Genomic DNA, 22531 nt, shown 5'->3' with positions numbered 1-22531 from the left:
GGAGCCACTCGTCTTTCGCAGCTGGGGAAACCGAGGCCCAGGGTCGGGAGAGCAAGCCCCACTGGTCGCCTTAGGAGCGGTCGCGAGACTTCACAGAGGCAGCGTTTGCCTGAGTTCCTGGCTTTACTTGTCCCTCTCGGGCCGACGTCCTGGGCTCCGACAGGTGGGCTGCTGAGAGCAGGCAGAGGCCACCCAGCAGAGCCTGCCCCGTGGGGCCATGTTCCTGCCCACGCCGGTTGTGAACAGGGCTGGGGCGGACGGAGCTCAGGAATGAGGGACATGAGCAGGGCCAGGGCCCGGCAGGTGGCACTGGGCTGAGGGCCATGCACTGGACTCCCACCGAATGCAGGAGGAAGCAGCCCAAAGAGGCCCTGGCCCAACGCGCCCACTTCACAGACGGGAAGCTAAGGCCCAGGGCCCGGGAGCCAGCGGCCCAAGGCCGAGTCAGGCCAGGTCCCCTGGTTCCCGGCCCAGCGCTCTTGCCTGCTGCGCGGTGGCTCCTCGGTCCCCCGGGTTAAGAACTGCCCTTTCCAGGGGAGGCGCAGAAGTGGCTGAGCCTGGCCCTCCGAGGCCTGGGAGGGGTTAGTGCTCCTGAGGGGGGACCCCCGGGCTCACGTGCTCCCCCCACCCCGTGAGGGCCAGCAAGAAGGCGGCGGTGAGCCACCTGGAAGAGGACCCCCGGAACCCCGCCACGCGGGCACCCTGATCCCAGACCTCGGGCTCCAGGGCTGTGAGAGATGAGTTCTGCTCTTTTTAAGCCGCCGGCCTGTGGCACTGCGTCACGGCACCCAGAGCCGCTGTGACAGGCCCTGGAGGCTCCTTCCTATTAAGGAGCCTGGAGGCGTGTCCCTGCAGGACGGAGCACTCTTGTCCCGTCCACAGCAGAGGACAGCAAGGCCCAGGAAGGGGCACCAATGCGCCCAGCTTCCCAGCCCCCCAGCGGCTGTACCCAGACTTACTGGGGACGCTGGCTGCAAGTCCAAGCCCCTCTCCACCCGCTCCCACTGCCAACACCGGCCGGAGCCCTGCAGTGTCCTTGAACCTGTTTGGCAGTGTCAGGCTCAGCTACAACATGGTCCAAAAACACACAGAAGTACACGCAGCAAATGTTCACTGAGCACCTACTATACGCCAAGCTTTGTCCACATGACCCACACTAACACCCACACCCACACCATCACCATCACCACCAACAAAAACATCAGCAACACCATCACTACAACACACCCACACCACCATGACCCGCACCCACACCAACACCACCCGCACCCACACAACCAACAAAAACACCATCACCAACCCCATCACGAGCCCCTCAGCAGCGTCTCCTCCAAGACCAACATAATGTCCTCACCATCACCATCGCCACCATCGGCATCCCGCTCCTGCCACCCGGCTGAGGCAGAGCCAGGTTGTGCTGCGCCGGAGCAACAGGAGCCCCACAGCCCACGCTGGCCCAGAGCGCTCCAGAGACAGCGGCTGGGCACCGGCCCCAGGGAGAGTGGAGGGGTCGTCAGCCGGAGGCCAAGCTGGGAGTCTGAGCCGGGAGGCCGGGCTAGGAGGGCGGAGGCTAGACCAGCACTGGGACCGGAGCTGAGAAGCGCAGCAGGGGCCCATCCAGGGCAGCACCAGCGGCCAGGATAACAGGGACCACAGCGAAAGCAGCTGACATTGTCCAGAGAGGAGGGGACAGGGGAGGGACAGGGCCGCCCCTGCAGGAGCTGGCGCAGCAGGGAAAGCAGGCAGGTGGCGCCCCTGGTGGTCCCGCCACAGAATCCCCCCGCTGCCAGGGCCGTGGCCAACACCAGCAGGACAAGCCGCCTCCTGACCACCCTCCCCATGGCCATGGACACTGTCACACCCCACAGTGACCACCACGACCCCCCAGGACAGCAGAGACGCCGCCGTCCACCCGCAGGTGCTCCCCGTGCCTTTAGTGACAGAGCCCTCAAGGTCACGTGGGCACACGGGCCACGCGGTGCAAGGCGCCCTGGGGGCAGCACCTCTGCAGGCAGTGGCCGGGGACAGGCGGGCTGCAGGGCCACCAAGCAAGGGCCCTGGCCGCCCCCGGGCCTCTGAGGACTGGGAGGCTCCTCATGGTCGTCCTGCGCTGCGTCTGGGGGGCCAGGCCTCGTGGCCCCCACGCGGGCTGCCCAGGTGGGGGACTGAGTGGAGGGGAAGGGGCCCTTCAGCCTGCACAGGGTGGGGTCCCAGGGCAACTCACAGTGTCCACACAGATGCCCATCAAAGGCCTCATGCCCACCTCCTGTGATAGCAAGCTGTGGCCTCCGGGCTAGATTCTGAACAATGACATGTCCGCCATTTCCAAGTCACTCCTGAAAAGGAAGGGACATACACTGCCCTCCCCACTCCCCTCCGACCACTGAAATGAAGATGTGATGGCGGGAGCTGGAGCAGCCTCCGTGGGTGCAGAGATGGAGGCCGTGTGGAGGTGCCGAGGCTGACTTCTGCCACGTTAGACTCTGGGGAGGCTTGGCCGGGGCCTGCTCTCTTTGACTCACGGTATGTCACTATCTTGCCAACAGTGTGGCCACGCTGCTCACCGTCCCCAACACCAGTGGCCCCTCCAGGTTCCAATGCTGACTGGTCACCTGCCCGTTCCACGCTCCCGGACAAGTCGGCCCCCTTTCTGGGCTCCAATGGCCTCTTCAGAGAATAGGTCCGTTCATGACAGCGGTTCACGCCTGCGAGGTCATCGTGAAGATTGGGAAAGACGGCTACGACGGGGACAGCCCGGGTGGACACTGCAGCTCTGCCCTCTCGCGCCTCCCCTCCCCGCCGTCCGAGCCCAGGGCCAGCGCCTCAGCAGTGGCCACTGTCACCGCACCTTTATGAAGCCCACGAGGACAGTGTCCCCACCTTCCCGTGGGGAGGTCCTTTCCACTTTGGACTGAGAGTCGGACAGACAGATCCCCATCCCGACCCCAGCCACTGCTGAAGGGGCAGCCAGGACAAGTCCTGAGGGTGTGAGGCGGGGACACGCTCCTGCCCCGAGGACATGCTCCATATATGGCACAGGCTGTGACACAGCCATGGCTGTTTGTCTTTGCAAAACGCTGGCAGGGAATGACAGGGACAGAGCCACCCGAGGCCCCAGGGCTAGAGTGTGCTGGGCTAGGCAGGAGGCGCGTCACTCCCAGGGATCGTGACCCGCTACCACCATGGCTCGTGGCCGGCCACCAGCGCCTAGAGATGGGCCCAGGACTAGCCCAGGACACGTGGGAACCCCTCCCTGGAACCTGGCTTTCCCAGCCACAGGGAACGTGCTCTGGGCCCAGGGACCCACCTCAGGGGCCACCTCCAAAGGCAGCTGTGGGCAGCTCTGAATGTGTGCTGGTGACAGGCCGTGGTTCAGGGACAGACCCTGCCCTACAGCCTGGATCTGGGAAAGAGGCGTGGAAGAGAGTCACAGGCAGCCCGCACCCACCTAATAACAAGGGAGAGTGCTCCATCGTTTCTGTAAATGACAGAGACTCAGGGGATACTTGTCACAACAGCATAACCTATCAAACACTGACTGATACAAAAGCTAGCACTTATGTAGGTTTCACTGTGGGCCAGGCGCAGTTCTGAGCATGTTCCATGTTCATTTAATCCTCTCAACATCCCTGATAGGGTACAGTGGCCCCCCTTATTCAGGGTAGATCCATCCTAAGACGCCTCAGTGATGCTTGAAACTGCAGATAGAATTGAATCATGAATCTACTATTTCTTCCTATCTGTTCTGACTATAGATCATAGTGACCTAAGCCGGCCATTTTTTTCTTGCCTCCTGAAGTCAAGAACTTTCACCTTTTCACTTAACAAGAAGCACGTTATGGCTTCTTTTTGACACGTGGGACATATCAGAGTGACAGTAGGACTCTTCTTGCTCCTTAGAACCATTACATAAAATAAGGGTTACTTGAACACAAGAACTCACCGTTTATCTGATAGTCAAGATGACTCTAAGGGACAGGGGGTAGCATATACAGCACGGACACACTGGACAAAGCATGATTCTTATTCCTGGTGAGATTTCACAATGCTCAGAACAAGGTGGAATTTAAAATTCGTGAATTGTTTATTTCTGGAATTTTCCACTTAACAGCTTCAGGACACGGCTAACCTCAAGTAACTGAGCCTTGGGAAAGCCAAACTGAGGATAAGGGGGACTCCTATAATTCTTCTCACAGGTGACGTTAGAGAGGTCCAACTGGTTACGAATCATGTCCAGAGCAAGATGTCCTAGCAGGTCTGGGCCCCGAACCAAATCTAGCCAGATGGAGAGGCTGAGGCTCCCAGAGGCAAAGCCACTTGCCCAAAGCTAGACAGCATCCGCCCCTTCACGTCCTGTGACTTGCCACCAGCCATACAGAAAGTCGGGACAGAGCGGGCCCACGTGGAGCTCAGAGCTCCCCACTGCATCGCATTGCCCAGGAGGACCTGCGAGCCTCAGGTGTCCCCAGCACAGCTGGTGTCAGGGGCCACCCTCCGAGAGCCCTGCTCCCCCTCAAGGCCCAAGCTGGCATTGCAGGAGCCCCTGGCCCTGCTCAGCGCAGGGGGAGAAGGCAGGGCTGCCTGCGCCCCGCGCCCCGGAGCTTCCTGACACCCGCTAATATCCACCGCTTCTGTGCGCGAGGGTCTGGTTCGCATTAGCACCCCAGGCCTCGGTCGGATGCAGGGCTTGGGCTCCATCCAAAAAGTGTCCGACTCCAGGGGGCCCTTCTAACTACTTATCTAACATGGAACATCAAATGGTTTGATCTGCCAATTAGGCTCCCCAGGAGCTGCTAACCGAAAGCAGATGGCGGATACAGTCTTGCAGGGATGTGCGCTTCCCTCCCCTTCCCGGCCCCGACACCTCCAGGTGGCCTCCTGGGCAGGGATCAGGGCCAGCGAGGATGAGCCTCACCACCTCTCCCCACCGGAGGGCACTGCTGCTTCTGATGAGCAAGGGGGCCTGGGGGCCAGGGCCCAGGGGTCCTAAATCCCCTGCATCTGCCCGTCCTTCCCTCTGACGGGCCAGCCTGGGAGGCCCGTAAAATCAGGTCAGCACCGGCCACTAGGTTGGGTCCCAGGGCTGCACGGAGGCAGAGGGATGGTGTGAATGACCTCAGCATGTCCTTTCTGACTCTTCAGTGGCCCCAACCCACCACCCAACAGCCGTCCCAAGTAGCGACCCCCCAAACCCTGTTTCCATCTCCTCCCCATCCCACCCCAGAGCCGGTGGGTCCCCAGGAAACATTCATGTGGGCCCAGCCCCAAGGCCACCACCTGCCAACACCAGGCCCCATCCCGGCTTACCTGGGCCTGGTGACAACTCGCAAGGGGTCTCCTGGGCTCCTTGGTCAGACCCTTGAGCCATCGCCCACACCCCTGTCTCCTCTCGAAGCCCAAATTCCTTGATTTGTGGGGCACTAACTGGTGCCAGCTTCCTGTGGGCGCTTCACAGTTTGGGTTCCATTTAAGGAGAATCTCTGGTAACTGGAGCTGTCCTCAGTGAGCCTCCCGTCACGGGAGGAGAACAAGAAAGGCTTGAGGCCCGAGCCCTGGGGCTTTAGAAGGCGGTGTGTCCCCTAAGGTCAGCGGGGTACCAGGATTCTCTCCTCCAATGGTGGTCCACGAGAAAGGACAGAGAAATGAGGTCATTATCTACTTTTTTTCAAAAAAAAAAAAAAAAATTAAACCAAAGCGTCAGAAGCAAGAAAAGAGAATTAAGAGATTAAAGCTCCCTGAGCCGCTGACAATCTGGTCCCAAGGGCAAGGGGGACGGGACACAGCCACCTCCAGGACCAGAATATATGAAGCTGCCCCCCCCAAATCTCTGGACCCCCCCCCCCGGGAAGGAAGTGGGGGTTCCAGAAAGGCCCCAGCAGGCCTTCCTTGGGGTCTGTGATGTTGACCTTGGTCGTCAACTTGCCTGGACTGAGAGACACACCTAAAAATGGGTAAAGCCACTTCCTGGGCCTGTGAGGGCGTGCCCACCGACGATTGGCATGTGGGTTAGCCAACAGGGGGGAAGACCCATCCTGAAGGTGAGCAGGGGCTGAATGGCACCACAGGGGATCTAGCCAAGGGGCCAGTCACATGTCCAGGTCGCTGGAAGTGGCCACCCAGAGGGGACGAGGCTCAGGTGCCCAGGGCTGGGCTCCCCCCTCAGACCCGGCAGTCCTTCCTCTCTGAGCTCTCGCATCCGGCCACTCCTGGAGCTGCCCGGCTTCCCCCCACCCACCTCTCCTCCGGCTTCCCACACCCGCCCCTCCTCCACACCCCAACTTCCAACTCCTCTCCGTCCTTGAAGCCTCAGTGCCTCTCCCCCAAGTCCTCCCTGATCCCTGCACCCACCAACCACCTCCCTACACTCTGAATCCCCTCCCACAGTGCATCCGGGCTAGGGAGACTTCCCATCATGCACGGGGGTTCCTGGACCCGCCAGGCAGGGCCATCCATCCAGTCACTTCATCCGGATAAGGGCTCTGACTGTGGCTCCTGGGCAGGAGAGAGCCCAGGCGTGACCCTGGGTGAGCTCACAATCTCTTCGAGACCTTTGGTCCCACCATCTATAAAATAGGGATGGTGACAGGACCTGGTCAATAGCTTGGTGGGGAACAGCTGGATAAAGTAGTAAAATTCTTAGGAGAGAGCCTAGCACTAAGTGTCCCCTCTTGTCCTCCTCCAACATGACGGCATGACTGTGTGTACGACTGCAGCCAGCCCCCTGTATCCGGGGTACGTGGTATTTGCACTGAGCTCGGTCCCACAGGGAATCCAGAGGTGATTTACAGTTTATGGGGAGGTGTGTGTAGGTCACGCAAATACCACCCACTTTACGTGAGGCTTTGAGCCTCCTCAGATTTGGGTATCCCTGGGAGGCCCTGAAACCAAACCCCTGTGAAGACCGAGAGATATACATCTGTTTCATATTTCTAAACGCCTCTTGGGACCTGGCACCCAAGGCGGTACTGATTTCAGGGGACCGTGGTGAGGGAACCGGTTGGGAGCGGAAGGAGAGGGTGTCAAAGGTGATTTGCCATCAGGATTCATGGCGCACCTGTTCTTCTGGTTCCAGAAGGAGGCCCGGGGAAGAAAAATAGGCACCACCCCACCATTATGAAGACGAGACTTTAAAAAGGAAGGCCACCCCCCGACCCCGCATGCCAGTGACTTTAGCCAAGACCCCACCACCCACTGCCTTGAAGGGTGAAAGAGGTGAACCAGGGACCAGGAGGAGGCAGCCCGCCCTCCCAGCTGTCAATCAGCTCATGGAAGCTGTCTCTGCTGGGGTCAGTGCTGGGGTCAGTCTGGACGAGCTGCATCACTCCCGGGCTGTGCGGGGAAGGCCCACAGGGCACATGGATGGGTGCTGCAGGGAGCTCGCTCCTCTCCTGAGCAAGGAACCCCTGATCCTGGCCCTCCCGCCTGCAGGCTGAGTGCCCTGGGCCAGTCACTCGTCCCTGCGGGCAGCCTCTCAGCACTAGAAGTCTGTGAGCCGAGAGGGGCCAGGCTGACCCCTGCATCCGGGGAAGCCAGGGCCCCTCAGCCGCTGGAGTCCACCAGGGAGGGTGCTTCGGTTGGGCAGACCCTCGCCCCACGGCACAGCTTCTCCAGGATGCAGCAGAGCAGACGTGGCCAGACCACAGCACGCTGGCTCTGTGGCTGCCCAAGGCTGGGTCCCCCAGGCAGCAGCAGGGCTCTGGGGACACTGGAGGAGGCTGACTTCCTACAGAGGCCAGCATCGCAGGCCGGGCATGGCGCACCCTGGAATCTGGCCATTAGCAGGCCCCACGCTCATGCTGTCCCGACGGTGTCGGGGGTGGGTCAGTTTGCAGAAGGTGGTGTTTATTGAGCACCTACAACATGACCTCTGACCCTCAATGTCCCTCTGAAGGAACGCGTGTTCCCATTTGGAGGTGAGGAAATGAAGGCTCAGGGTCAGTAAGTAACTGACCCAAGGTCACGGAGCTGGGTGGGGGCAATGCTGGGACAGAAACCAAGCCCTCAGGGTCCACCTGTCCTTCCTCAGGAAACCTCTGAAAACAGAAAGGAAGAGCGTCCACTTTGCCAAGAGAGGTTTATTCCCAGCCACATATGAAGCACCCTCTGTGCCCAGCCGTCACCTAGAACATGGAGGCCCGGTCTGGGCTCTTTGGGAAAGGGATTGACGCCAGGCAGCAAGTGGGGACTCGCACCAACCCCAGCCCCCATCAGCACGGGAAGTCAGCCTCCAGCATGACTGAGGGCAACCGGCCGGAGCCTGCAGGTGCCCAATGCGACCACCAGGTGGCGGCAGTGAGCCGCTAAATCAGACTTTGTCCTTGGAGACCAATAGGTCACCTTGGGTCATGTCTCCTAGAAGCAAGTGGCAGCGCCTGACAAATGAAACAGCTCAAGGGAAAGGGACAAAGTGTGGACATTTTCAGGCGTCCGTCCCCAAGCGGGTAAGCCCGGCCAGGCTGCAGAGAACCTCAGAGGAATGCCAAGTGTCAGACCGGGGCGAGGTGGGAGTCCTGGCGCATGACAGCCAGGTGTCCCTCTGAGACCCTGGCCCCGTCTCCCCTCGCCCAGGCCTCATGGCAGACCCAGCGGCAGGGCTAGTCCTTCCTCATGGTGTAGCCCTGGATCATGCTGTTGAAGTAGGCTGTGGTGTTGCGCTCGGGGTAGAAGAGGATCAGGTAGCACTTGGGGCCGAAGTACCCCAGGGTGATGGCCAGGAAATTGAGCACCGTGACCAAGACGTCCATGATGGTGACCAGCACGCCGTCGTGCACCGACATGAAGGTGCAGAGGGAGATGGAGGAGGTGAAGGAGAAGGTCATGCTGAGGGTGATGAACCTGGCCTCGTTGTAGTTGGTGGGCAGCTCCTTGCCCAGGTAGGCGAAGGTGAAGCCCACCACGGACAGCAGCAGGTCCATGCTGGTGTTGAAGAGCAGCCCGTTGCGGTAGTTGGGGTGGCAGGAGACGATCATGGCGTTGTGATCGTCGGGGTCGGAATGGACGGTGGGGTTGGTGCTGGTGCCCAGCATGTTGCCCACCACGATGGCCGCCTTGATGGCCGTCATGAGCGCCACGAAGGCGTAGGGCCCGTGGTAGCGGACCCAGAAGCCGTAGGCCCGCGGGAGGTGGCGGGCCATCTTGAAGACGTACATGATCTGGAAAGAGCGCGCGGTGATGCAGGAGATGCAGACGGTGAAGCAGAGGGTGAAGAAGGCCTGGCGGCACAGGCACCGGAAGGCCGAGGGCGGCCCCACGTACACCCACGTCATGGCGTAGGCCAGCAGCAGCGGCCCCAGCATCAGGAAGCACATGGGGCCCCCAGCCGAGCGCACCATGGGCGTCGGGAAGTGCCACCAGAATATGACCAGGGTGGCCAGCGTGCTGAGGAAGCCCAGGACGGCCAGCATGGCCACGATGATGGTGGGCGCCTCGTGCCACTCGAGGAAGGTCAGCCGCCGCTGGAAGCAGGAGGTGTCTTTCCTGTGGGACCACGTGGAGCTCGGGCAGGGCTGGCACACATACTCATCTACAAAAACCCACAACAGCCCCTGTCATGCACCCGCCTCCGGGCCCAGCCCCAGGCCAGAGACGGTAAGGGGCTCCTGCAGGCAGGGTCCACGCCGCTGGCTCTCCAAATGCCCCTGAAACTCCATTCCACAGACGAGGAAACTGAGGCCCAGCCAGGCTGCGTAATTTTCCTAAAGCCACACAGCGCATAAGTTAAAGAGACTAGATTTGAACCCAGGCCCCCTTGACTCAGAGCCTCCAACTGTAGTTCCTCCTGAGACCCGGCCTCTGGCGGGCGAGAGATCAACCTCCTCAAGGAGCCCCCCCAGTCAGCACTGTTTCTAGCACTGACCGCTGTGGCAGGCCCCTGGGTTGGAAGGCCCCGGAAAGCGGGTGAAAGCCAGCCCCTGGGAGGGGGAGGCCCGGGGAACCTCCCACGAGCTCGGGAGGAGGAAGCGAGCGCTTTATCAGGAGACGAAGCCTCTCACTCAACTCGCCATCAGCGAAGTCAGAACATCAAAATGTTGAGACTCGACTCTGAACCGCGCTACACTAAGTGGTCACAGAGGTGACATCCCCCAAGCTGGGGTCTCTCGGGAAAGATGCTCACTCCGCAGTCAGCGCCGCCCCTGAGCCGCCACTGGGCTCCGCACCACCTGGGCACGTAGGGGCCAGAGAGCGGTGGGCGGGTGCTGCCCGGGTCGGCCGACCGTCCTTCTGTGGGGACGTCCATCGAGTGGACACTCTCTGCCTGAAACCCCAGCCCGAGCTGTGTGCAGGGGGAGCAAGCCCTGCCGCTGGCCCCGGGCCTGCAGCTCTCATGGCTTCTCCCCGCCAGGTAACCAGGAGCCACACGAGGAATCAGTCGTGGTCCCTGGCCTTGGGACCCGCACCTCCCCAGGGCAGGACAGGGCCAGACAGGTCTGGTTGAAGGGGCAGGGGTGGGCCTGCGGCCTGGCGCGGGCTGTACCTGAGGTCTGGTTGCGGAAGCTGCCCGGGGAGCAGTCGATGCACTCGAAGCAGCAGGGGTGGATGCCCACCGGCTTCTTCCTCTGTCCCAGCTCACAGTTCTTAGAGCACATGGACGTGGGGACCTGGGGGGACAAGAGACCCTGAGACCCTTTCCCCACTCGGGGCCTCCACACTCTCCCCAAAGAGGGGGTGCTCAGGGGAGGGAAGCCTGGCCCTCACTAGCAAAGGGACAGAGCCTGGAGTCGCCGTTAGAACTGTGGCTTTGAAGGACCCTCTTAGTTTTACCTGCCCGAGACCTAGTCCACCTTCCTCTGTTGAGGCAGAGACTCTCTGAGGTTGCTGAGAGGACAGGAGGCAATCTGGAGCTGCTGGCAGCCATCTTGTCACAAAGGGGACAAAGTACCCAAGAGATGGAGAGAGTGAGACCCTGGATCCATCCTTGCCTGAGGCCCCACAGTCTACCTCTAGAGTTTTCAATTATGTGAGCAATAAATTAACTCTTTGCCACCACCATCTTCTTGCAACCAAGACTATCATTGAGCACGTCCTTCTGGAGGGGCAGGGTTTTCAGGTAGAGAACAACAGGTGGACAAGGACAATCTTCGCTAAGATTTCTAGAACCTAGAAGAATCCAGCAGAGGAAGCCTCCAAGCCTCACGCATCGAGAGGACGGATCGCGTGGAAAGGAAATGGAAAGAGCAACAAGGTAGGGGAGGGGGACATGACCAGGAAGCTGCAGATGGTGGCAGTCGGCGTGTGCGGGCCGAGCTGAGGTTAGGAGAGCCCCTTCTCAACTCATCTGGGACACGCCAACAATGTGGGGCGGACAACCAGGGCTTCAAGTGTGCAAGCAGCCTGCTGGGTTTGGGCTGTGTGAAAATCATTCTGGTGACAAATTAGGACAGTGTCACAGAGTTCACAGAAGAAGAGCCCGGGGCCCAGCAAGGGAGTCACCGTGGGACACCGGGCCCCAGCGCCCTCTCTGCTCAACTCTGAAGTCCGGGTCCTCTGAGGTCTCTGTCTTCGAGTTCCACCCCTCCTGTCCTCTCGTGCATGGATATCAGATGACATTTCCAGATTTCTTGTCACCGTCCCTCACACGTCCATCATGAGAAGGGTTCCATGGTCTTCACCTGGCACATGACCTCGCACATGCAGGGATGTGTACACCAACACGCACGCACGCGCACACACACCCCTCACGCACACCGACCACCGGGCAGCATCGCCGTGTATCCTCTGCCCACTCCTACACTGGACAGCCTCCTCATCCTCTCCCAGGTAACCAAATCCGTCCTGCCTCGTGCCCTGGAACCTCGTCCTGTGGTCATTCACTCACTCAGAAAGCCACTGGGCACCAGGAACAGAGCAGTGACTAACGGGTACAAAGATCCTGCTCCAAGGGGACTTAGGGGAAGAGAGACCAAAACGTGAAATACGACAGACCACGGTTATAAACACCGTGAAGAAAATCAAAACCGTGCGAGGGGGTAGGGAATGGTGGGGAGCAGCCTGCGATGTCCAATGTGGCCAGTGAGAAAGGCCTCACTGAGCGGGTGACCCTAGAGTAGAGACCTAAAGGGAGAGGGAGCACATCGGGGTGCAGGTTGCTGGGAGACTGAGCCCTAATCCCAGGATCCAGGGATGCTGCCCCTCCCCCTCCCCCCCACACCCATCAGGCTCCCGCAGGGTAACCGAGGCTCACGGTGCCAAGACCTGCAAGGTGCCCAGACTTCACAAGAAAGAGTCTCTAGGGAAGCCCAAGGGACACGGCAGGAAATTTTAGCTTATGACCCCACAGTACATAAAACAGTAAAAATAGCCTAACTCCTATCCAGAGAAGCCTAAAATCTCATACTAAAAATATTGATCTCAGTTCCTTTTACCTAGTCCATCACGTCTGGTTTTCACCAAAAAAATCACAAGGCATGCTAACTGGCAAAAAAAAAACAAACAAAAAAACAGTCTGAAAGGACAATACAGTCATTAGAACTAGACTCAGCTATGACCAATATTTTGGAATTATCAGAGAAGGGATTTAAAACAAACTGATTAATTGGCTAAGAGCTCTACTTGAAAAAGTGGACGAAACAAGAAATGATGAGTCATGTTGGTAGAAAAATGGAAATTCTAGGAAAGAATGAAAATGTAATGCTAAAAACAAAAAGACCCAAGTAAAATAACAGAAATATAAAGTGCCACTGTGGGTTCATCGGTGGGCTTGAAGATCTATCGATGGAAATTTCCCAACCTGAAAAATAAGGAGAAAAACATTGGGTGTGGGGACCAGAATATCTAAGAACCAGGGGACAATTACATCCCAGAAGGACAAGAGGTAAAGGTACAGAAGGATTTAAAGTAATAGTGGCTGAAAATTTTCCAAAATCAATGACAAACACAAAAGCATAGATTCAGGGAGCTCAAGAACACCAAACAGAATAAATGCCAAAGGAACTACACTGCACATTATATTCAAACTGCAATAACAAAGACAAAAATCTCAAAGGAAGCCAGAGGGGATAAATACCAACAAATATGGTTACTAGAAGAAAAGAAAGATATTTTATAATAATAAATACCTAATCCATCAAGAAGATACAGCAACTATAAACATAAACATGTATGCCCCCAACAAAAGAGCCCCAAAATACATAAAGCAAAAAGAAAAAAAGAATCAGAATTTTGAAGGCATAGATAATTCAGCATATAATATTCAACAATAGGTGGTAACTTCAGTATTCTATTTTCAGTAATTTATAGAACTAAACAGAAGATCAACAATGAAATGAAAGATTTGAACAGCACCATCAATCAACAAAACCCAGAGAACACCTACACCGCTCTTCCTAAGAGCAGTGGGATACATAATCTTCTCAAGTGCATGTGGGACTTGTCTGTGTGGGTTGGCTGCCAGTCATTGTAAGAAAATGCCTGAGAAAATCAATTTAAAGGAGAAAATATTTATTTTGGCCCAAGGTTTCAAAGGTTTCAGCCAACTCCATTATTTCTGGGCCTGGGGGTTGAGAGACGAGGACATCATGGCAGAATGATGTGGTGGGGCAAAGTGGCTCACTTTCAGGGTGGCCAGGAAGCAGAGAGAGAGAGAGGAAAAGTCCAGGGTCCCCCAGTGACCCAGGTTTCCCAACTAGGCTCCACCTCCTAAGGTTTCCACCCGCTCCCAATAGAGTCACCAGCTGGGGACCAAGTCTTCCACACATGAGTCTCACCCCAGATCTAGCTATGACAGGTCTCCAGGACAGGCTGCATAGCAGGTCACCAAACAACTTTTAATAAATTTAAGAGGATTCAAATCGTGCCAGGTATGTTCTCCAGCCACACCGTAATGAAATCAGAAATCAACAACAGAAGGGAATTGGAGAATGCGAGACCTTAAATAACACACCCCTAAACAACAGTGGGTCAAGGTGTTCACAAGGGAAATTAGAAAACACTCTGAGACTAATGAAGATTCAAACACAATGGACCTTCACAGAAAGATGACTACTGTCGGAGTCCACTTACACGAGGTCACTGAAGGAGTCAAACTCAGAAAGTGGGATGATCGTTCCCAGGGAGCCGGGGGCGGGGGCATGGGGTCATTCACTGGAAACCCAAAGCTGAGTTTCAGCTTTGCAAGATGAAAAATTTTAGAGCGCTGTGGCCCAGACCCATCACTATGTTGTACACCTAAATGGCTAAGACGATGAATTTGATGTTTTTACCATAATGAATAATTTCAAAAATTTAAAACAGACCCAAACTTATGGGGAGCCGTGAGAATAACATTTGGAGTAGTTATAAAAATAAATATTTTTAAAAAGATGTCAAATTACTAACATTCGCTAGCTTATCACGCAGTTAAATTTACTCTGTTACTCTCTGTCACAAGGCAGGCTGCATGGAGCTTGGTCACCTTGACCTGGCAGGTCACCTGGTCCACGGTACCATGGCTTCATGCTAACAGGACCTGTGAGTAGGAAGTAGCCAGTACTTTTTTTTTTTTTTTTTTGGTACCAGGGATTGAACTCAGGGCACTCGACCACTGAGCCCATCCCCAGCCCTATGTTGTATTTTATTTAGAGACGGGGTCTCGCTGGGTTGCTTAGCGCCTCGGTTTTGCTGAGGCTGGCTTTGAACTTGTGATCCTCCTGCCTCAGCCTCCCTAGCCGCTGGGTGTACGCCACTGCTCCCGGCACCAGTATTTTTTATTTATGTCCAAGGAAGAGCCGCAGATGCAGAGGGTAGAAGAAGAACCCTGGAGCTGAGGGGGCACAGCTTAGGGGTCCAGTGGTCTGGGGAATGCCAGACATCCTTTCTAAGGTGAGAGACTGGTCACCCCGACCCCCCTACCATGACAGTAGGGCACTTGGTGAACTGGTTGTTTGGATTTGGGGGTGCACCCTAGACCGTAGGAGGCAGGATCCCGGTCCCCACAGGGCTCTGCGGTCACCGCCTGGCATTCTGGGGTCCTCGTGCCAGTGAATGGCAAGCCCGAGAAAGGAGGAGGTATGAGGCTGGGGCTTGGAGACAGGGGTGGGTGGAAGGGTGGTCTGGAGTCCGGGGCACTCACGGGGAGCCTTGGGGGTCACTGCTAAGGCGGAGCCGCAGCAGGTGCAGCCACAAGGACGAGGCGGCTGAGGGTTCAGGCCAGTGATCTAGAAGCTGCGGCACTCACAGGGGACCCGGAAACACAGGGTCAGCTCCCACTGACTCCTGGCCATGCGACGGCAGCCAGCAGGTCAGTGCTGCCCTCTTCCGTCCCTCGGGAGGCAAGGTGGCTCCTCAGAAGGACCTGGGAAGATGGAGCTTCACTGGCTCAGGCAGTGTCCAGCTGGAGGACCTCACTGGGACTGACCGTCCCTCCTCCCTAGTGGTCTCTCTGGCCTCTTCCATCCTCAAGGAGAATATTCTGGGCTCATCTCCTATCTCAGATTTCTGGGGAGACCCAGTCTCATACGGGGGTTGCAAGGGCCTCTGCCTGCTGTGTCCCCTTGAAGTCCTAACCCCCAGGACCTCAGTAGGCGACCTGATGGGAAATAGGGTCACTGCAGACACATTAAGATGAGGACATATGACAATGGGTGGTCCCTAACCCTCTATGACTGGTGCCCTTCTACAGAGGGGACATTTGAACTCAGACGCACAGAGGAGAACAGGAGGCCTGGCGAAGGGGAAGAGGAGATGGAGCTGGAGCGTCCACAGGTCAGGTTTGCCAGAGAGTGATGGAAGCCTCCAGAAGCCAGGAGGGGGCCCGCAGCGGCACCGCCCTGTGCAGGAACCAGCCCGACAGCTGAGCTCAGGCTTCCAGCCCAGGACTGTCTGCTTCCGCCCAGTGCTCACTGCAGCCCCAGGGGACCAACAAAGGTCTCCCCCTGGCCCACTCCCTGACAGCCCCCCTTCAAGAAGCTCAGGAACCAGCAGCCCCAGGCTCCTCTGGAACCAGGGAGAGTGACAAAGGATCTTGCAGATGCTGGTAGGTCCTGGGTCCCCTCCCCAACTCCACCAGGCTGCTCTCTATCTCACCGGCTCCTGCAGAATTCTGATGGTCTATTTTCCAAAGAGGGTAAAACAAAATAGCTGCAGATGGGCAGTCACCAGACACAGTTGAGGGCCTGGCTACCAGGACAAAGCGGGAGACTTCAACGACAGACTGAGCAGAGTTCTATATATAGGGAAGCTCCACTGGGGACAAGCTGTGTGGGCTTAGGCAAGTCAAGCAACCTCTCTGTGCCTTCAGTGTCCTAACCCATAAATTGGGAAGATGTTAGCCTCCATCCCCTGGGGAATGACAGGAGAACTGAAGTCCTTGGCGCACACAAGCTCAGTGAAGTTTACTTGGCAGAGGCCCCTGCATCCCCCTGACCACCCAGTTCTCCTTCAACAGGGAAGGACAGGACCCAGACTGTAGGACAAACAGAGACCCCCGCCCCCCCCCCCACGCTGAGGTCCGGGTTCCCTCCTGATAAAAAGGGCCCAGGCCACCCACTGGCGGTGCCGGGGCTGACCGTGTTGTTGTGGGCGTGCCAGGAGATGTTGCCGATGTTCCTGAGCCGCCGCTCCGCCGGGTAGTAGGAGGCGACGCTCGGGAAGGGGTTCAGTGGCAGATCCCATCGCCACTGGATGACGTCCAGGCGCATGGGCACGTCCCCTTGCTGGTCAAAGAAGATCTGGTTGCCCAGGAGGGTGAAGTTGACCTTCCAGATCTTCTCGAGTAGCTGGAGCGGTCAGAGGGCGGGAGAGAGAAGCGGAGCCGACATCAGTCTGGCCAGTCCCGAGCGAGGGCTCCACCCACAACCGCGGGCTCCACCCACAACCGCGGGCCCCACCCACAACCGCGGGCCCCACCCACAACCACGGGCCCCACCCACAACCGCGGGCCCCACCCACAGCGGGCCCCACCCACAACCGCGGGCCCCACCCACAGCGGGCCCCACCCACAACCGCGGGCTCCACCCACAACGCGAGCTCCACCCACAACCGCGGGCTCCACCCACAACCGCGGGCCCCACCCACAGCGGGCTCCACCCACAACCGCGGGCCCCACCCACAACCGCGGGCCCCACCCACAACCGCGGGCCCCACCCACAACCGCGGGCTCCACCCACAACCGCGGGCTCCCCATCTGTAAATCCAGGCAGGAAGTCCTCAGAAAGAAGCCATGTGGGAGGCTCTGGGGTCTGAGGGCTCTGGCCTTGGAATCAGGAGCACTGGGTCCAGACCGCAGCTCTACCACTTGCCCTGAGGCCCCACACCTGTCACTTAACCTCTCGGAACACAGCCTCTTCTTCTCCACAGTGGGAGCAGCAGGGCCCTATGTCTTCTGGGCTCTGAATTAATCTACATTAGGGGCATACAGAGTGCCTGAGAAATAGCACAGACTCCCCTCCCCTGGACCCATGTGTCCCTTTCCCTGAAAGTCACCATGGTCATCCTCAAGAGGCCCAGAGCCCACTGTGTCTCTCACCCACAAAGGCCAGCAGGGGATTGCCCTGCTCCGTGGGTCCTCCCTGTCTCCCCACTCCTTGGGGTCAGCTCTGGTTGTAGTCCCTACCCACCCCCAGAGACTGGTACTAACTGCAGTGTGCTCTGAACGGGGCATCCTCTGGCCTGAACTCCAGTCCTGCCTCTTGTCTTCAATTTTCTGTGTGACTTTGAGCAAGTCACTGAACCTTTTGGGGCTGATCCCCAAAGAGCTTCCAGCTGAGATATCCTGCCCCTCTGTCTCCTAGATTTTCTCCTCCATAGATGGGATGATCTGTTGGGCTACAGGGGATCCAGGGCTCCCTGCATCTCAGGGTCTGGCAGAGTGAAAGATCCCTAAGCCAGCTGGTCCTAGTGTCCTCTCTTCCCTGCTCAGTGGGTAGGTCCTGGCTCTGGACCTGTTGAAGAGCAGAGATGTCCAGCAGCAAAGCACGGCACGTGCATCTCCGACTCCCCTCTGCTTCCCCGACCCTCGGTTAAACCTTCCACAAGCCGGAAGGCTTCCTGGTGGGCTGTGTGGGTGTGAACGCAGAAAAACACAGATTCCAGGAGAGAATCGAGGCCATGCAGAACAGGATGCAGGCCTCAGGGAGCCCATGGGGAGCACAAGCCCCCCCACAGTCCCTGCAGGGGACACTGAAGCGCCCCCTGCCCCTGGGACTCATTCCAGCAAATTCTGCCTGAATCTCCAAGGACAGACTGACTCTCTTGGATGGCAACTAATTCTAAAAGGAATTTTGCTTGGGCACCAGGAAGTACTCAGGTTCTATGCATCCGGAGCCTGGTGATGCCCATGGCCTCTCGCACCCCTTTGCCCAGTGCCCCGGGAGGCAGGGCAGCCTGGCAAGGAGGCAGGCAGTGCCCCGTGGCAGAGTGGAGTCTGTCCTGCCCCTCGGGCCTCACCCGCCAGGGGTAGACCACCTCCTTGGCACAGTGGGTCTGGGTGCAACCCAGGAGGCTGTGCAGGGCGTGGGCCACGGCGTAGACGGCCGAGTACACGCTGTAGACCACGCGCTCCCCGGAGCTGGTGAGGATGGTGTTGAAGGACTCGGTGATGTTCAAGCAGGCGTCACACTCCTGGTTGCAGGTGGCCCGCGAGCTGGTCCTGTTGGGGGGCGGCGGTCCGTCCTGAGCGCGGCGCACGCGGAACTCGCTGAAGCCCACCATGGGCACCTTCTGGGTGGTGACGCCCAGGAAGGTGCCCGTGTGGCGCAGCTCGGTGAGGTTGTGCAGGACGGGGTCGATGGCCCAGGACTCGGAGGCGATCCACACGGTGCCAGTGATGTTCCAGCGCAGCACCTGGTCGAAGAAGACGTGCAGGGCCAGCTCGGGGGAGAAGACCACCACCACGTGCGCCGTGGTCTGCTGCAGCTTGAACAGGATGCCGCTCAGGTGCACCCGCTGGTCGGGCGTCAGCGTCTGGTCGGGCTCGGGCATGGGCAGCACCTCCTGGAAGGCGATGCAGATGTCGCCGCCCTCCGCCAGCCGGTCGCCCAGCCGCTGGCTGTTGTCCCGGCCATAGTCGTCGTTGCTCACCAGCACCACGATCCAGTTCCAGCCAAAGTGGAGCATCAGCTGCACCATGGCCTCGATGTGGTGGCTGGCACCGGACACCGTGCGCAGCATGGCCGGGTAGCGCTGCTTGTCACGCAGCTGGTCAGAGATGGCGCTGTAGGTGATCTGCCGGAGGGAGGGGTCGCCCGCGTTAGTGAGGCGCCCACGGGGAAGGGGGCCCACCTGCAGTCATCACGTGACATTTGGGGAACACGTGCTGCAAGCCACTCCAGGGCTGGGCAGTCACACCACCACTGTCAGGGTTGTCCTGCAGTCATATGGGAGCACCTACTCTGTGCTACACCAGCTAGGTGCTTTGCATCAGCAACATCGTGATGATATCATTGCAATAGCACTTATTGAGCACCTACTGTGTGCCACACCAGCTAGGTGATACTCACCATCATCATCACAGTCAGCAGCTGACAAACACTTGGCTAGGCATTGTTATCCTCCCCACCACCCAGCAACATTTCCTGAGCACCTACTGTGTGTCCCTGAGCACCTCCGTCATCAGTAGGCCCATCCGCAGGCCCCCTCTCTTCCCCTGGCCTCCCGCTCCCACCGCTTAGTTTTGTCCCCGATGCACCTTCTGTTCCCTTTGTGTTGCTGGTTCTTTTCCATCTGCCGTCCTTCCCGGGGTGACCCCACACCACCCGGTGGTGGTAAACACCGTTTCCATGCCAACGCTCCTGGCATCCACCAGGCTCAGGCCTCTCGGGGACACCAGGCTGGCTTTGTGACAGCCTGCGGACCTCTCAAACCTCACGTGCCCTGACTGCGCTGGAATCCCACGAGGCCACAGCCCTGCCCTCCCTCAGCAGGGAGCCCGTCCTCGCCTCTCACCAGGCGCACTCAGTCAGAAGGTGTCCATCCGGGACCTGCCACCGCCCCCTGGGCCCAGCTGGGACATCGTCATCCCCGGCCTGGATTTCCACCTGGTCCTCCCGCCTTCCCCTGCGCAGCTGAGCTGACCCCACGCACACAGGCCACACACTGATGCTCCGTGCGGAAACCCCCAAGCCTCCTGGCGTCACTCGGGAAAAGCCAGAGGCCTTCAGTGGCCCCCAAGGGGCCCATCGGGTGCCCAGCCCCTGCCTCCCTGACTTCTCCTTGTCCCCCACCGGGTCCTGGTCGCCCAGTTCTGTCCTCACAGCGGGGGCTCGGGGCCTGGGAAGCTGCTTGTTCCCGGAAGGCGCTTCTCCCAGGTGCCCTGAGCCGCTCCCTACTGAAGCCTGCACCCTCCCTGCACCCCGTCTCCCCCTCTGCCCCTGCCTCCCGCCCCACTGCTCGACTTTGCCCTTTATCCGCTGAGCGACACGCCTTGGAACATTCTGGAGCACCGATTATTTCACCTGTTGTCTCCCTCCCACTAGAAGACAGACCCCAAGAGGACAGTGGCTTTGCTTCTTTGGTTCCCGGCTGTATCCCCAGCACCTGCCACAGCACCTGGCGCACAGTAGGCGCTCAAGAAATAGTTGTTCCCTGAATGACAGGCTGGCTTCAGTCCTGGACTAGATGCTTCCCATACAAACATGAACACTTCCTGAGCACCTACTAAGTGTCAAGACCCTGAGTCAGGTGCTTTTACTTGTAAAAACTACAGCAACGATTCCAGTTGTTGTAACAACCTTCTGCGTGCCAAGCCTTATGCCAGCTGCTCTCTGATGAGCAGACACTCTAAACCAGTACTGGGCTGGGCACTTTCAATCATGATGACGATGACAGTGTTAACAGTGGCTACCTAATGGCACTTTCCTGAGGACCCCCATGGGGCAGATCCTGTGCTGGGCACTTTCTCAGAACATTGAGCACCTTCCGAGCGTTCATTCCTGAGCTCTACTTAATAACCATAGCATTACTGACCACCTACTATGCGCTGGAAGCTCTTGCGGGTCAGACTTCACTCTGCAGACAGGCCTCTCATTTTACAGGTGGGGAAACAGGCTCAGAAGGGCTCAGGGGTCTGCCCAGGCCGCACAGCAGCCGAGAGTCGGCCAAGATGCACCCCAGGCCCGTCGGCCTCCAAAGCCTGGGCGGCCTCCCCCAGGCTGGGACTGTTGGGGGCGGGGGGTTCTGAGCCTCCTGGGTCACCATCTTTCTGTCCCCTGCCCCGCCCCTTCCCCCAGGGTCCGGCAGCCTCACCTGTGGAAGGAGAAAGAGGGAGAGGAAGTTGGCCACCGTCTTGGTGGACTCAGAGTTGTCAGGGCCAATGACAGCCACCACGCGGGGCACGTAGTCGCTGTAGTCCTCGAGGATGGGCAGGAAGTAGTCCTCCTGCGCCAGGAAGTAGAGCACGGGCTGCACGTTGTTGGAGAGGTAGCAGATGTCCACTATCTCGTAGCCCAGCAGCAGGCCGGGCAGCAGGCTGCTGTGGTTGTTGATCTCCTCCACCGCGAAGCGCATGGCCTGCATCAGGTTGTAGCCCAGCACCTTCAGGTCGTACCTGGGGGCCACGGCCAGGTGAGGCGGAGCGGGCCGAGCAAGGAGGGGAGAAGAGCAGAGGGACAGCCAGCCCCCCTCCTCCCCATGAGAAAGCCAAGCCCCAACCAAGAGGAGCCACTCTGGAAAATGTTGGCACAGTCCTGCCACCATACCATATCTCTAGGGTCACTCGTGTCCCTGTGACCACCACACTGTGATCCTTGTAGCCACCCTCACTAACACTCCGTCACCCACAGACAACTCCATTATCTACTGTCACCATCATCACCCAGTACATATAATGGCCACCATTGTCACCATCACCACCATCGTCACCACCACCACCATCGCCACCATCGCCACCACCGCCATCATCACCACCACCACCACTGTCACCACCACCATCACTGCCATCACTGCCATCACCACCACCACCATCGCCACCACCATCACCACCACCACTGCCATCACCACCACCATCACCACCATCACCACCACCACCATCGCCACCACCATTGCCACCACCACCATCACCATCACCACCATCACCACCATCACCGCCACCATCACCACCATCACCACCATCACCATCACCACCATCACCACCACCCTCACCACCACCACCATCACCACCATCACCATCACCACCATCACCACCATCACCGCCACCATCACCACCATCACCGCCACCCTCACCACCACCACCATCACCACCATCACCATCACCACCATCACCACCACCACCATCACCGCCACCATCACCACCATCACCACCACCCTCACCACCACCACCATCACCACCATCACCACCACCACCATCACCACCACCACCACCACCATCGCCACCACCATCACCACCATCACCATCACCACCACCGCCACCACCACCACTACCACCACCACCACCACCACCATCACCACCATCACCACCATCACCATCGCCACCATCACTATCACCACCACCATCACCACCATCACCACCATCACCACCATCACCATCGCCACCATCACTATCACCACCACCGCCACCACCACCACCACCACCATCACCACCATCACCATCACCACCATCGCCACCACCACTACCACCACCACC

The 22531-nt window shown here is 58.5% G+C and overlaps 1 protein-coding gene across 1 annotated transcript in view; it reads right to left on the bottom strand.

Annotated features, from left to right (window-relative positions):
- Nucleotides 1-8594: 8594 nt before the first annotated feature.
- The window catches only part of Tas1r2 (taste 1 receptor member 2), a 16363-nt gene continuing 2426 nt past the window's right edge, over nucleotides 8595-22531 (bottom strand). The window contains exons 2-6 of the mRNA XM_076863299.2: nucleotides 21157-21457; nucleotides 18361-19137; nucleotides 16482-16691; nucleotides 10475-10598; nucleotides 8595-9523 (exon numbers count right to left, since the gene is read on the bottom strand). Coding sequence (XP_076719414.2) covers nucleotides 8595-9523; nucleotides 10475-10598; nucleotides 16482-16691; nucleotides 18361-19137; nucleotides 21157-21457 — 2341 coding nt within the window. The remainder of the gene's footprint in view (nucleotides 9524-10474; nucleotides 10599-16481; nucleotides 16692-18360; nucleotides 19138-21156; nucleotides 21458-22531) is intronic.

The sequence above is a fragment of the Callospermophilus lateralis genome, chromosome 7 (genome assembly GCF_048772815.1).
Source record: "Callospermophilus lateralis isolate mCalLat2 chromosome 7, mCalLat2.hap1, whole genome shotgun sequence".
NCBI lineage: Eukaryota > Metazoa > Chordata > Mammalia > Rodentia > Sciuridae > Callospermophilus > Callospermophilus lateralis.
This window is presented reverse-complemented; position numbering and strand designations above follow the sequence as displayed.